At 42.8% G+C, this 16,564-nt stretch overlaps 1 protein-coding gene across 1 annotated transcript in view; it reads right to left on the bottom strand.

Annotated features, from left to right (window-relative positions):
• Positions 1 to 16,564, bottom strand: part of LOC128733123 (neuroendocrine convertase 2) — a 299,830-nt gene that overhangs the window by 171,558 nt on the left and 111,708 nt on the right. Inside the window, exons 2-4 of the mRNA XM_053826742.1 lie at positions 7,419 to 7,456; positions 7,280 to 7,356; positions 6,750 to 7,227 (exon numbers count right to left, since the gene is read on the bottom strand). Coding sequence (XP_053682717.1) covers positions 6,750 to 7,227; positions 7,280 to 7,356; positions 7,419 to 7,456 — 593 coding nt within the window. The remainder of the gene's footprint in view (positions 1 to 6,749; positions 7,228 to 7,279; positions 7,357 to 7,418; positions 7,457 to 16,564) is intronic.

Here is a 16,564-nt window from a genome sequence, read left to right as displayed (position 1 = left end):
AATTCATCATGAAAAAATGGTTGCCTCCAAAAACACCCACATGCCAAATATGGTTCCATTTGCTTGATTAGTTCTCGAATTATGAGGAAATTTGTGTTTCATTTGTGTTGAAGCTTCGGTTGGTAAACGGTTGGTTGAGGTTGGTAAACGGCTAGATAATGCGGAATATAGACCCCATAGTGGTCGTTAGCCTCTTATCCAGCAACTCCGATCCCGACCTCCTCGTGGTACCAGCCGGAATACGAGCAACCTTAGCGGAGATCGGGTAACCAACCCCGGTGGAAACTAAGGTCGTATACTAACCGGGAAGGAGGTATAGTGCGTCTCGGCACTATGAGATGGCAGCCCCATCGCGAGACTCGGTAGTGTTGCCCCAGTACGGCTACACACCTAAACTAAACTTAACTAACAACATTCAAGCATATTCGGAGCGGAATATTCGGCATCGACCTAGGCGACGAAATAAGGACGACGAATGGAGACTCGGGACTTGGAACTGCAGATCGCTAAATTTCGCAGGTTGCGAGCGGGTGCTGATTGAACAGCTGGAACCCCGCAAACTCGGCATCGTAGCTCTGCAGGAAATCTGTCGCAAAGGAGAGAAGGTATGGAAGATCCGTGGCGGAAAGGCCCAGTTTTACCAGAGCGGTGGCGCTACCAACGAACTAGGAACGGGCTTTGTAGTGCTGGGCGGAATGCAGGATCGCGTGATAGATTGGAAGGCGATCAACGAGAGAATGTGTGTATTGAGGATAAAGGGCCGTTTCTTCAATTATAGCATCATTAACGTGCACTGCCCGCACGAAGGTAGACCCGACGATGAGAAAGAAGCGTTCTACGCGAGGCTGGAGGCTACGTACGACAGCTGCTCGTCACGGGACATCAAGATCGTCATCGGGGATATGAACGCCCAGGTCGGCAGGGAAGAAATGTATAGACCGGTGGTAGGACCCCATAGCCTGCACACCGACACAAACGATAACGGCCAACGATGTATAAACTTCGCAGCTTCCCGAGGCCTGGTGATCCGAAGTACCTTTTTCCCGCGCAAGGATATCCACAAAGCCACCTGGAGATCACCTGACCAACGTACAATGAACCAAATTGACCACGTTCTCATAGAGGGCCGGTTCTTCTCTAACATCACGAACGTACGCTCCCGTCGGGGTGCGGATATTGATTCTGACCATTACCTAGTAGCAGTACATGTGCGCTCAAAGCTGTCCACCGTATACCGGACACGTCAAAGCCGCCCCCCTCGGCTGAACATCAGGCAGCTGGATAACCCACAAGCTGCCGAGAACTACGCGCGAGTACTGAATGAGGCACTGCCCTCTTCCGAGGAGTTAGGTGCTTCAAACCTCGAAGACGGTTGGGGCAGAATACGCTCGGCCATCGGAGAGGCCGCTACCGCGGCACTAGGTATTGAGCCTCGGAGTACACAAAATGATTGGTTTGATGGGGAATGCCAACAAGCGGTGGAGGAGAAAAAAAAAGGTTGGAAAAATTATCTAAGTATTGCCACTAGAGAGAACCTGGCCAAGTACCGACGAGCTAGGAACCAGTTGACCACGATCCTGAGGAGGAAAAAGCGCCAAAAGAAGGACAGAGATCGTGAAGAATTAGAACAACTATTCCGAGCTAATGACACGCGCAAGTTTTATGAGAAGGTGAACCAAACTCGGAAGGGCTACACACCGAAACCTGACATGTGTAGGGACGAGGGAGGGAATCTAATTACAAACGAGCGCGAGGTGGTCGACAGGTGGAAGCAGTTCTTCGATGAACACCTCAATGGCGAAGTCGCAGAAGGAGGCGGAACGGAAACTAACCTAGGAGCGCCCATGGAAGATAGTGATGTCCTAGCACCTGATCTCCAAGAAGTCAAACGAGAAATCAGGTTGCTGAAGACCAATAAAGCCGCTGGGAAGGACCGCCTACCGGCAGAGCTTTATAAACATGGCGGGGAAACACTAGCAAAGGCTCTACACTGGGTTATTTCGAGGATTTGGGAGGAGGAAAAGCTACCGGAGGAATGGATGGAAGGAGTGGTTTGTCCCATCTACAAAAAGGGTGATCGGCTAGACTGCTGCAACTATCGTGGTATTACGCTGGTAAACGCCGCCTACAAGGTACTCTCCCAGATCCTGTTACGCCGGCTGTCACCGATAGCACAAGGTTTCGTAGGGAATTATCAGGCGGGTTTCATGGGGGCTCGCGCAACTACGGACCAAATGTTTACTATCCGACAGATCTTGCAGAAATGTCGGGAGTACAACGTGCCCACGCATCACATCTTTATCGATTTCAAAGTGGCATACGATACAGTCGATCGAGACAAGCTATGGCAGATAATGCACGAAAACGGTTTTCCGGACAAACTGACGCGACTGATCAGAGCTACATTGGAGCGAGTGATGTGTTTCGTACGCATCTCTGGGACACTCTCGAGTCCCTTCGAGACGCGACGAGGGTTGAGACAAGGTGACGGTCTATCCTGCATGCTGTTCAACATCGCTCTTGAAGGGGTGATCCGACGAGCGGGCATTGAAACGAGAGGCACGATTTTTACCAAGAGTAGCCAACTTCTAGGTTTTGCAGATGACTTTGATATCATAGCCAGGAACTTTGCGACGGCGGAGGCAATCTACGCCAGACTGAAAGCGGAGTCTAGGAGAATTGGGCTAAAAATAAATGCGTCGAAGACCAAATACATGAAAGGAAGAGGCTCAAAGGAAACAAATGCGCGCCTCCCACGGACGGTAACCGTTGACGGCGACGAACTAGAAGTGGTAGAAGAGTTCGTGTATTTGGGATCGCTGGTGACCGCGGACAACAACACTAGTAAGGAGATCCAGCGGCGCATCCAAGCGGGAAATCGGGCCTACTTTGCCCTTCGTAAAACGCTACGATCAGGAAGCATACGCCGCCGCACGAAGCTAACAATGTACAAAACCATTATTAGACCGGTAGTTCTTTATGGACTTGAAGCCGTGACGCTGCTTACGGAGGACATACGCGCCCTTGCCATGTTTGAGCGGAAAGTGCTGCGGACGATATTTGGCGGAGTACAAACTGAAAGCGGAGAGTGGCGGAGGCGTATGAATCACGAGCTACAGGCACTGCTTGGGGAGACTCCCATCGTACATCTAGCGAAAGTTAGCAGGCTACGGTGGGCCGGACACGTCGTAAGGATGCCGGACGACAGTGCGACGAAAACGGTCCTCTTCAACAACCCCACCGGCACCAGGAACAGGGGGGCCCAACGTGCACGATGGCTCGACCAGGTCGAAAGCGATTTGCGGCTTCTGAGACGACTAGGAAATTGGCGACGAGTGGCCCAAGACCGAGTTGAATGGAGACGAGTGCTTGAAACAGCACGAGCCACCTCGGCTCTATGCTGCTGAAGAAGAAGAAGAAGAAGAAGTTGTGTTGAAGTACCCCCTCTTAAAGTTGGGAGGGGTCCTAATTCACCATAGAAAATATTTTTGCCTCCAGAAACCCCCACATGCCAAATTTGGTTCTATTTGCTTGATTAGTTCTCGAGTTATGAGGAAATTTGAATTTCATTTGTATAGGAGCCCCCCTCCTAAAGTGGGTAGGGGTCCCAGTTCATCATAGAAAAAATTTTTGTCTCCAAAAACACCCACGTGCCAAATTTTGATCCATTTGCTTGATTAGTTCTCGAGTTATGAGGAAATTTGTATTTCGTTTGTATAGGAGCCCCCCCTCTTAAAGTGGGGAGGGGTCCTTATTCACCATAGAAAATATTCTTGCCCTCGAAAACTTTCAAATGCCAAATTTTGTTCCATTTGCTTGATTAGTTCTTCAGTTATGAGGAAATTTGTATTTCATGTGTATAGGATCCCCCCCCCCTCCTAAAACGGGGAGGGGTCCCAATTCGTCATAGAAAAAAATTTTGTCTCCAAAAACACCCACGTGCCAAATTTTGTTCCATTTGCTTGATTAGTTCTCGAGTTATGAGGAAATTTGTATTTCGTTTGTATAGGAGCCCCCCCTCTTAAAGTGGGGAGGGGTCCTAATTTACTATAGAAAATATTCTTGCCCTCGAAAACCTTCACATGCCAAATTTGGTTCCATTTGCTTGATTAGTTCTCGAGTTATGAGGAAATTTGTATGGAAGCCCCCCCTTTTAAAGAGTAGAGGAGTTATAATTCCCCTTATAAAGAGGGGAGGGGTCTCAATTTACCATAGAATAAATTCTTGTCACCGAAAACACTCATATGCCAAATTTTGTTCTATTTGCTTGATTAGTTGTCGAGTTATGCAGAAATTTGTGTTTCATTTGTATGGGAGCCCCCCCTCTTAGTGGGGGGAGGGGTTTCTAACCATCACTAAAACCTATCCTGGCCCCAAAAAAACCTCTACATGCATATTTTCATGTCGATTGGTTCAGTAGTTTTTGATTCTATAAAGAACATACGGACAGACAGACAGACAGAAATCCTTCTTTATAGGTATAGATAAAGTCGCCCGTTGTGATCTGATTTTGTTACGCTATTTTTGAATGAACCCTTCGTACAAATATTGATTTTGATTGCTTCTTGCAATGCTTTAACATTGCTATATATTAACTTACACAATTTACTATTATTATATGCTTTTTAATCAAATTTGAATATAGGTCCCATTTGTCCCGGTAAATGGGGCAAGTGGGACCTATTGGCATGATTTTGAAAATATTCCTCCAGATTCATTTTATGTAAATTGATAGGCCTTTTTCTTAATTAATCCTTCGAAGTGATACCACTGAAGAGTTTCTGTGCTGAAAGAATTTTGAAATAATCATAGGTATAGAAAACACGGTGGAATAAACCCAAACTATGCATTTTTTAGGTCCCACTTGCCCCGGTGTACCTTACAAATTTCTTCTTAACTCGAGAACTAATCAAACAAATGGATCCAAATTTGGCATGTGAAGATTTTTGGGGGTAAGACTTTTTTCTATGATGAATTAGGACCCCTCCCCACTTTAGGAGGGAGGTTGCTCCTATACAAATGAAATACCAATTTCCTCATAATTCGAGAACTAATCAATCAATTGGAACCCTATTTGGCATGTTGGTGGTTTAGGTGGCAAGAATTTTTTCTAAGGTGAATTAGGATCTCTCCCCTCTTTAGGAGGGGGGGCTCCTATACACATGAAACACAAATTTCCTCATAACTCGAGAACTAATCAATCAAATGGAACCAAATTCGGCATGTGGAGGTTTTTGGAGGCATGAATTTTTTCTATGATGAATTAGGATCCCCCTTTTTAGGAGGGGGGGGGGGGGCTCCCATACAAATGAAATATAAATTTCCTCATAACTTTAGAACTAATCAAGCAAATGAAACTAAACTCGGCATGTGGGTGTTTTGTGAGGCAAATTCTTTTTCTATGGTGCGTAGAGACCTCTCCCCTCTTCAGGAGGTAAATTATGAACCCTCTCCCCTATAAAAGGTGACGCTCCCATACAAATAAAATATGTACAAATTTCCTCATAACTAGAGAACTAATCAACCAAATGGAACCAAATTTGGCATGTGGGGGGTTTTGGAGGCAGGAATTTTTTATAATGGTTTTAGTCGCCTCACGCCTGTGCTAGGGGGGGGGTAAGGACTCTCATACAAATAAAACAGAAATTTTTGCGTAACTTACAAACTAATCGAACTCGAGAAATTTTAGACTCTTCCATAAAACATTAGTCAAAAACGAGTTCACCAAAAACTATCAATTAGGTTTATTTATTTTCCTAGGTCTACTGACCTCTATTACTTTCCTTCAGTTGGGTCCGAACGAGCGACAGCAAGTAAAGGGAGAATAACCCCTGCGAAATGGTACTTTCCACGAAAACATTTTCCGTGAAATGGTACATCCCGCGTAAGGTTTTTCGCGAAATGGTATTCTGCAAAACTCTATATTCCGCGTTATGGTCAACCGAAAAATGGAGTTCCGCAAAATGGTATACGGTGAAATGTTATATAATCATGGCGAATATTTTAATGCTATCCGCTTTATTTTATCAGGCTAAGCAATGGGGGGAGTTGTTTTCTACTTTAGTGTGGGGAAAATTTGTATATTAAACCACCCACGAACTCCTCAGAAACTTGCAAAACTCGAGATTGTAACAAAGGTCATCCGAGATTCACGATTTATGAACAGCACAGTTTAATTTGTGGCAATACGAAGTTTGTCGGGTCAGCTAGTAATCAAATAAATTTGAATGTCACTTTCCTTGTAACTTCCGGTAGCCGTTTCCGGGACAACGAAAGGACTGTTCACTACTCCATGCATACCACCTTTTAGTTTTTGCCAAAATCTACAACTTTGCTGAACATTGCTTGGTTCTATCTAATTGTTTAAGCCTAATAATAAGCCTGGGTACACGGGTACCCCGTCGCCCTTCTATGTAGGGAAAAACCGTCGCTCACAGAATGGTTAAACATGAACGAAATTCAGAAATGATCTGCCAACTGCTGAAATATAAGTGATCTTATGTAAAATTTTTCGGCGAACCTCATGGTGCCCACCTCTTTTCTAATTGCCATCGGAAAGTATCAAGTTTTGCTAATTTTCGTCTATTGTTAGCAATATTTAAACCTTTGGGCATAAAACTTTGGGAAATGGATTGTAGGGTCGGCATGAACAACTATGCCAACTTTGGTTGAAATGGCTGATGGTCGGATCCAATTTTTCCGATTTTTGTGTACATTTGAGATGGAATGACCCACATGTAATTTCTTACCACTCCAGTATTAGGATCCTTTGCACCATTACTAAAAGTACTGGCTAAAGTTGAACTGCAACTTTCGTCATAGTGAGCATTTTGTCCATCGTTGATTGCACTGTTGATAGAAATAGTCCACATCGATGCTGCGTATCCGTCACAGTTGCAATCGTCTTCCTCACCACCATCTCCTGAAGCCCACACATAGATGTTGCCGAGTCCATTGCGTCCTTCATTAACGCCTTGAACAATTGCGCGCATAGTCGCATTCCGTGGACCATCAACAGTTTTCCCATCATCAGTTGGGCCCCAAGAAGCACTATAAATGTGTATTTTATGTGGTTCATGTCCCATCGAATTAGCCTCGATTAAGTCAGTCATATAAGGTTGGTCAAGCATACGAATGCCAGCAATTTTTGAATCATACGCCACACCAACGCCACAAATTCCGTTATCACGTGCAGCTGCCACTTCTCCCGCACAACGCGTCCCATGACTGGAATAACGTAACTTTGATTATAGCTAACTTTCTTTAAAAATGTACTAACCTGTTAAACCAATCATCAGTATATCTTGGGTAGGGATATGCATCATTACTACTAAAATCGTAACTAGCTTCAGCGTTCTAATGTAGAAAATGAGATATAAAAGCAACTACATTTGAATATTAGCAAAAGCTATACTTACATAGTTGTACCTTAAATCCGGATGCATATAATCGACTCCTATAAATGAAAACACACATGTACTTAAAACAAAATAAATGCCAACTGTATTGATTTTTATAGTGTATTTCGATAGCATTTGTAGGTACCGTGCGCGCAGGTAATTCCGATCACTTCCTAATTCCGATCACTCAACTAAAATAGCCGATTTTCTAAAAGATTGAATTAAAATTTGTAGCTCATTGGCAAGCTTTGATCATGAGAATTCCCATAAACTATGGTTTTTGATTCCATCTCCTAAATATCGATTACTTTAGTTGAGTGATCGGAATTACCCGCGTTCACGGTAAATAAACTGTCGATAGCAAAATAGAGATGCATGGAAACCAATGTGCATGTAACCACAGAGAACAGACATCCATTCAGAAACAAATTTTTCGGGAATTCTTGGATAAAATATCAAATTAAAATCACCTAATATGCTAGCGTCACCACCACTATAGTTTCCCAACTAAATGATTCTTTTGATTTGCACACTGACAACCTTTGGCTCCTCTGGCGCTAATATATATGGACTGTAACCGTTATACTAGCGCCAGAAGCTAGCTGTTGTGAGTTTATTGTAGAATTTTATGCGCCTTTAGCGACATCATCACTATAGTTTCCCAACTAATTTGACATAAGTTTTATCCAAGTGGGGACCTTTCGCTTGGATGTCTGTTCTCTGTGATATAACTTTTTTGGTTTTCTACCACATAAATAAATAGTATAAGATGTGTGTGTGTGTGTGTGTGTGTGTGTGTGTGTGTGTGTGTGTGTGTGTGTGTGTGTGTGTGTGTGTGTGTGTGTGTGTGTGTGTGTGTGTGTGTGTGTGTGTGTGTGTGTGTGTGTGTGTGTGTGTGTGTGTGTGTGTGTGTGTGTGTGTGTGTGTGTGTGTGTTGTGTGTGTTTGTGTGTGTGTTTGTGTGTGTGTTTGTGTGTGTGTTTGTGTGTGTGTTTGTGTGTGTGTTTGTGTGTGTGTGTGTGTGTGTGTGTGTGTGTGTGTGTGTGTGTGTGTGTGTGTGTGTGTGGGTGTGTGTGTGGGTGTGTGTGTGTGTGTGGGTGTGTGTGTGTGTGTGGGTGTGTGGGTGGGTGTGTGGGTGGGTGTGTGGGTGGGTGTGTGGGTGTGTGGGTGTGTGGGTGTGTGTGTGTGTGTGTGTGTGTGTGTGTGTGTGTGTGTGTGTGTGTGTGTGTGTGTGTGTGTGTGTGTGTGTGTGTGTGTGTGTGTGTGTGTGTGTGTGTGTGTGTGTGTGTGTGTGTGTGTGTGTGTGTGTGTGTGTGTGTGTGTGTGTGTGTGTGTGTGTGTGTGTGTGTGTGTGTGTGTGTGTGTGTGTGTGTGTGTGTGTGTGTGTGTGTGTGTGTGTGTGTGTGTGTTGGTGGGTGGGTGGGATTTTGAGTGTAGAGGAGTGTCGTCGTGGTTGGGCCACGTTTTGGAATTCGCCCATAACTTTCGTTTCAAAAGGAATTTTGGAAATCTAAATATATCGTTGCAAAGTTCTAAGAATAAGGTATATTTCTGGAAAGTTTTGAACTTATTGCTTGAAAAATAAAAAAGTTATAGGCATTTACGTGAAGACAAAAAATGTTGTCATAGTCGGGCCATGTTGTACAGCTTGGGCCACCGCAAAAAATGTAAGACATACGTATTGAAATTCTATATAGAGGCATAAAAAGAATGAATTCCATGAACAACGACGCATATATGTACACATACCCTATTTTTAATTGCATTTTTGCGAAATTTTGGCGATCTTGTAAATTCAGTATTGCTACAATCGCCTTTTCCGAATTGTACAACTACAATGAAATCACAACAAAAGTCTAAGTACTTATCGTATTAATTTTGCTTCATTTCATCACATTTTACGTGACTGACATTCTCTAGTGATTATTGCGCTTCTGCGCTTAAAATTATGGTGGCCCAACTCTCAAGGACTACTCAAGTGACCCGACCTGCACAAATAGCGCTTTTCTAGTATTTCACCTTAGCCTTCCCAAACACCTTACTGGAGGGGATTTTTCTATAGTCTACGTGTGCAGCACAACACACTTCATACATTTTCAAAATTTATCTCGATAATTGCATTTCATGAATCATTTCCTGAAGAAAAGTTCATTGGAAAACTTTTTTTGGAAGATTTAGTCACTGAATTCAATACGGGTGTTTTGAATACACAATTGAAACTCACAATATTGTGAAAAGTTGGCTATCACAGTAAGAAGTTTTACAATGATTGTATCATAGATATCATGAGTTACTAAAACTGTAAAATCGTGATGGCCCCACCATAACAGTGGCCCGACGATAACGACAATACCCTATGTGACGCTTGACTTTAGTCGTCTGTTTCTCGGAGACGGCTGAACCTATTCGTTTGCTATTACGCTTATTTGAAAGGTGCTATCACCTTGTAGATCACAATTGAATTATTTTGAGGTCCGACATTTTGTTTAAAAGTTATAAGCAAAAATGTAAAAATTATGTGACATGTGATTTTCTCCGCAACCGCTCAACCGATGCACCGATTTCAACAATTTTAGTATCAAATGAAGGCTCTTGCTATCGCAAATTTTTTGGAAGAGTTTTATCGAAAATAATCAAGCGGTTCAAAAATTATGCTTAAAAATGTGATTTTTCAAGGTGTCAATTAGTTGAACGTTTCTCAGAGATGGCCAAACCGATTTATGCGCTATTAGTCTCATTTGGTAGGTAATATAACTTTATAGATCACTATTGATTTGGGTTTTGATTGGATGTTTAAGTTGAAAGTTATGAGCAGTCATGTACAGAGTAACAAAATTTACAATTATTTATAACGATTTTAACCAGATAATTAAGCAGATTTCAATTATTTTAGTATCAAACGAGAGGCCTTAACGCTGTCCACATATCTGCTAAATCTTATTAGAATTGGCCTTACCAGTCAAAAGCTATGTGAAAAAACTTTGATGAAATTATTTAAGCAAACTTTTCTGATATGAACCAAATAGAAAAAAACCCTTTAATCCACCTATTGGTGAAAGGAATCATTGTTATACCATCTCATTTGTCATTTGAGTTAAAATTCGACACGCCTTCGGAACATAATTCAGCTTTTTGATAACATTATGGTAGTTATCATCAATACATTCGCATGTCTATGTAATATACTGATAAATTTGTATCATATTTCAAAGCAATCCAAAAAGGTTTTCCTTTTATTTGTAATTTATTATTTAGAGTTAATAGCGGGGTCGCATTCTGGGTTTTGGTTTAAGTTAGAAACTGGCCGTTTTCCTGGATGTATTCGGAACGTTCCTAGAACGTGCCCGGTTGTAGCCAATGTAATCCTGGATACCTTATATGACGACAAATGAACTACTTTTGCAATTTTGAGTACTTAAAGATGTCACAAGTTTTATTTTAGTTCAATTCAGAAATAGATCCCCGATCTGGAACATTCCCGGACGTGTTCAGACGTGGCCGATGATGTCTTGAACATTTTATACGACTACCAATGGTCTAGTTTTGCAATATTGAGTACTTGGAGGTGTCGCATGACGGGTTTGTTATGATTCAAGGTGCTTCTATGTTCAAGTTTCATATATTCCGGAACTTGTTCCAGACATATCTTCGGAACCGTACATGCGTTCCAAATTCTGTTCAATAGAATTATTCTAGGCCACAAAACTTTGCGTTTGATAGTTATTCAGTCAAATCGGTGCAAACATTTCCTAAAAGCAGATTTTTGTTGTTATATTTTCACTACTGAGACTGTTATGCGTTTATTTATAACTTGTGACTGACATAGTTTGATATTATTTTCAAAATTTTAGGAACAAACATAACATTACTGTTTGAAATATTGAAAGCATGAACAATTTAAAGATGATCCCCAGGCTTATCCCCAAAGTGGTGAAAATCACATGGGACTGTTATGCATTTGTGGGCAGCAGGGATGGTTCCTCCTCAGAAGAAAAAAAGAGAAGAGAAAAATTCAAACTGTGCTCAGTCTTCAACGCGATTTATTCTGCTCTGTTTCATTTTAACTTTTCTCTTTCTTGCTGAACGCAGTTGTATGAGCAACCACACACTGTGCTACTCATTGAGGAGAATGTTAATACACTTTGAATACGTTGATGCGATGCGCTGACGTATGACAACTACGGGTAGTTTTAACATGTGTAGTGCGTTGAGAAAAAACGACGATTGTCAGTAGCGGTCATTGCCATCAGAAAAATATTAATCCATTAATGCAGTTGAATCATGATTCTTACATTTAGTATATTCAGTTGAGTTTGGCTGCCTATGAACGCAACTGCATCATATGGTTAGGCATGTCACAACGGCAACAGTGCGAAAAATGTTATTTAGATATGACAACATTTGAATTCCCATGCATTTACTTCTTGACGCGCACCAACAGGAAAGTCCCATTATAAACAAAGGTAATTCTCCGCTAAGATTCAAAATTTAACGACTTTTGATTGTCTTGACGCCTCTGAGTCTATGGTTGCTGTACGCGCACCGGTTGTTTTGTTTTCACGTTTACTGCTGTAGCTACCGAGAAGACCGGGAGCAAAACCGAAAGTTGCTCATTTAAAGAGCGCATTAAAAGTTTTTCTGCGCGTCAGCTTTTCTCATTATGTTTAGTCTGTTTCTCATTGTGTGGATTTATTTCTCATTTCTGAAAGCAGTTCTGCTCATTGTGTTGAACAAAAAAAGTTGCACTTTTTGCACAATGAGTGAGGAAATAACAAGCCTGGTGGGCAGTAATGGTAGGTATCATCAACACATGTGCATGTGTATGTAATCTACTGATAAATTTATAGAATATTTGAAAGCAATCAAAAAATCGTGTGCAAAGTGTTGATATTTAACCCTTTATAAGGCAGTGGCAACTATATTGCCACCAACAAAAATTTTTTATTTTGCTTCTATAATTATATTGATGTCCTTATAGACACAAAACAAATATTTTTCGTTGGTGGCAATATAATTGCCACGGCCTTATAAAGGGTTAAGGGGGGCCCTCACTGGAAAGTCGAAAAACTTGTTTGATTTGCATTTTCAGAAGTCTTTTATTTTCAGAAATATTGAGCTCAAAGTATTTTTCGGAACGTGATCTCGTTGAAAATTTGCAGTAAAACTGTGGGATCACTTGAAGGGAAGTGCAATGCTGTACAATAGTTTAAACGCACTCGCCTCGAAACCATATGTTTTTAGCGATGGTGCGTGTATCTCAGTATCTAGAGGACCGATTTGGCTGAATTTTTTTTTTGACGTGTAAAAATTAATTATCTAAATTGTGACGTAGCCGCTTTTCGATATCTCAATTTTTCAATTTTCACTGCGTTTAAGGACAAAGTCGTCAAAATCCATTTATGGCAGTCAGTATGGAACCGAATATCACCCTTCCCTTCCCTTCTTCAGTGTATCAACATGCTCCTACAGACTGTCTGTCTGTCTGTCTGTCTGTCTGTCTGTCTGTCTGTCTGTCTGTCTGTCTGTCTGTCTGTCTGTCTGTCTGTCTGTCTGTCTGTCTGTCTGTCTGTCTGTCTGTCTGTCTGTCTGTCTGTCTGTCTGTCTGTCTGTCTGTCTGTCTGTCTGTCTGTCTGTCTGTCTGTCTGTCTGTCTGTCTGTCTGTCTGTCTGTCTGTCTGTCTGTCTGTCTGTCTGTCTGTCTGTCTGTCTGTCTGTCTGTCTGTCTGTCTGTCTGTCTGTCTGTCTGTCTGTCTGTCTGTCTGTCTGTCTGTCTGTCTGTCTGTCTGTCTGTCTGTCTGTCTGTCTGTCTGTCTGTCTGTCTGTCTGTCTGTCTGTCTGTCTGTCTGTCTGTCTGTCTGTCTGTCTGTCTGTCTGTCTGTCTGTCTGTCTGTCTGTCTGTCTGTCTGTCTGTCTGTCTGTCTGTCTGTCTGTCTGTCTGTCTGTCTGTCTGTCTGTCTGTCTGTCTGTCTGTCTGTCTGTCTGTCTGTCTGTCTGTCTGTCTGTCTGTCTGTCTGTCTGTCTGTCTGTCTGTCTGTCTGTCTGTCTGTCTGTCTGTCTGTCTGTCTGTCTGTCTGTCTGTCTGTCTGTCTGTCTGTCTGTCTGTCTGTCTGTCTGTCTGTCTGTCTGTCTGTCTGTCTGTCTGTCTGTCTGTCTGTCTGTCTGTCTGTCTGTCTGTCTGTCTGTCTGTCTGTCTGTCTGTCTGTCTGTCTGTCTGTCTGTCTGTCTGTCTGTCTGTCTGTCTGTCTGTCTGTCTGTCTGTCTGTCTGTCTGTCTGTCTGTCTGTCTGTCTGTCTGTCTGTCTGTCTGTCTGTCTGTCTGTCTGTCTGTCTGTCTGTCTGTCTGTCTGTCTGTCTGTCTGTCTGTCTGTCTGTCTGTCTGTCTGTCTGTCTGTCTGTCTGTCTGTCTGTCTGTCTGTCTGTCTGTCTGTCTGTCTGTCTGTCTGTCTGTCTGTCTGTCTGTCTGTCTGTCTGTCTGTCTGTCTGTCTGTCTGTCTGTCTGTCTGTCTGTCTGTCTGTCTGTCTGTCTGTCTGTCTGTCTGTCTGTCTGTCTGTCTGTCTGTCTGTCTGTCTGTCTGTCTGTCTGTCTGTCTGTCTGTCTGTCTGTCTGTCTGTCTGTCTGTCTGTCTGTCTGTCTGTCTGTCTGTCTGTCTGTCTGTCTGTCTGTCTGTCTGTCTGTCTGTCTGTCTGTCTGTCTGTCTGTCTGTCTGTCTGTCTGTCTGTCTGTCTGTCTGTCTGTCTGTCTGTCTGTCTGTCTGTCTGTCTGTCTGTCTGTCTGTCTGTCTGTCTGTCTGTCTGTCTGTCTGTCTGTCTGTCTGTCTGTCTGTCTGTCTGTCTGTCTGTCTGTCTGTCTGTCTGTCTGTCTGTCTGTCTGTCTGTCTGTCTGTCTGTCTGTCTGTCTGTCTGTCTGTCTGTCTGTCTGTCTGTCTGTCTGTCTGTCTGTCTGTCTGTCTGTCTGTCTGTCTGTCTGTCTGTCTGTCTGTCTGTCTGTCTGTCTGTCTGTCTGTCTGTCTGTCTGTCTGTCTGTCTGTCTGTCTGTCTGTCTGTCTGTCTGTCTGTCTGTCTGTCTGTCTGTCTGTCTGTCTGTCTGTCTGTCTGTCTGTCTGTCTGTCTGTCTGTCTGTCTGTCTGTCTGTCTGTCTGTCTGTCTGTCTGTCTGTCTGTCTGTCTGTCTGTCTGTCTGTCTGTCTGTCTGTCTGTCTGTCTGTCTGTCTGTCTGTCTGTCTGTCTGTCTGTCTGTCTGTCTGTCTGTCTGTCTGTCTGTCTGTCTGTCTGTCTGTCTGTCTGTCTGTCTGTCTGTCTGTCTGTCTGTCTGTCTGTCTGTCTGTCTGTCTGTCTGTCTGTCTGTCTGTCTGTCTGTCTGTCTGTCTGTCTGTCTGTCTGTCTGTCTGTCTGTCTGTCTGTCTGTCTGTCTGTCTGTCTGTCTGTCTGTCCGTATGTTCCAGGGGCGGACTGGCCCACCGGGCAACCGGGCAAATGCCCGGTGGGCCCCAGTAAAAATTTCGTCGTTACACAAAATGAGATTTTCCAAAATTTTTATTTCAGTTAAACTCTTTCTACGACTCACGAATGTTCGATGGCTGGGGCCCCATGATTTATGCAATCAACCGATTTGATGATGGAAAATTCAGCTTCAAATGGGACTGCTGGGGCCCCGAACTTTAAACCAAAATTTCTCTTTCAATTAAACTTTTTCTATGACTCACGAATGTTCGATTGCTGGGGCCCCATGATTTATGCAATCAACCGATTTGATGATTGAAAATTCAGCTTCATATGAGACTGCTGGGGCCCTGACCTTTAAACCAAAATTTCTCTTTCAATTAAACTTTTTCTATGACTCACGAATGTTCGATTGCTGGGGCCCCATGATTTATGCAATCAACCGATTTGATGATTGAAAATTCAGCTTCATATGAGACTGCTGGGGCCCTGACCTTTAAACCAAAATTTCTCTTTCAATTAAACTTTTTCTATGACTCACGAATGTACGATTGCTGGGGCCCCATGATTTATGCAATCAACCGATTTGATGATGGAAAATTCAGCTTCATATGCGACTACTGGGGCCCTGACCTTTAAACCAAAATTTCTCTTTCAATTAAACTTTTTCTATGACTCACGAATGTTCGATTGCTGGGGCCCCATGATTTATGAAATCATTTAAGTTGAGCTGTTGGGGCTCAAGCTCCGAAAATATTACCAGCTTCAATTCTGAGTATTTAAAAGTAGAATTAGTATTTCATCCGCAGTTATTTGACTACTTGTAGATATTGAACTGTCGGCTTAAGCTCCATACTCAGTTTACTTCAGTGGCGACGGTCCGTTATCGATCCTGCGCCGAATGCATTATGGTCCTACAGGACTCAATCCTGGGCTACCTTTCTTCAAACCCCTCGAACACCAGCTGAATTTGCATCATCCTCGATAGCGCACATCTATCAGTGCGAAGTGCGATGTCTACTCCGAAGTCTACGACATCTTCTTGATTCTCTGCTTAAAATAATTTTGGCTACTCTTTCGTCGGACATTCTAGACACGTGACCAGCCCAGCGTAGACTGCCACACTGTACTATCTTCATTATAACAGCATATTTGCATTCTTAATATAGCTCGTGGATCAGGTCTGGTAGCGTCTGCGTTACACTCCATTTTGGGTTTTGCCAAATTTTACGCTAAAACCCCAAGGATTCGTCGATCAGCTTCTTTTAGCGTCTATGATTAGTGTTCTCTAGAGTGTCAGTTTTATGCGAATTTGCAAGCTACGGAACTTCAGCTACAAAATGTAATGCCTGCGTAAAGGCCAATTCGCAGCTGCAATTAGTCGTTTTATTTTGCGACTTACATTGTTGTCACATGTCACGAGCATTCCAAAATATATTCAGTTCCTCTTCGACACCAACACCATTGGGATTTCCACGCCATGTACTTCGTTTTGGCAGTGTTAATGGTAAGTCCCAATTTCTCAATAAATGACCTAAAGGCTTATTTCGCTGCTCTATTTTTGATTTCGGTGATATCGACGTCATCCGCAAAATCAAAATGTACGTGAGGTCTCATCTGCTATTCTGACTCATAATTTTTACTTATCCAGCGTCACACGAATCAACGTAACTAGTTCTGTGGGAAAACCATGTCCTAGCGTTAACTGTCACAGCTCATTTCATTTGA

The sequence above is a fragment of the Sabethes cyaneus genome, chromosome 1 (assembly GCF_943734655.1).
Source record: "Sabethes cyaneus chromosome 1, idSabCyanKW18_F2, whole genome shotgun sequence".
NCBI classification, from domain to species: Eukaryota; Metazoa; Arthropoda; class Insecta; order Diptera; family Culicidae; genus Sabethes; species Sabethes cyaneus.
The sequence above is the reverse complement of the archived record's forward strand: the minus strand, read 5'-3'. Positions and strand labels throughout refer to the sequence as shown.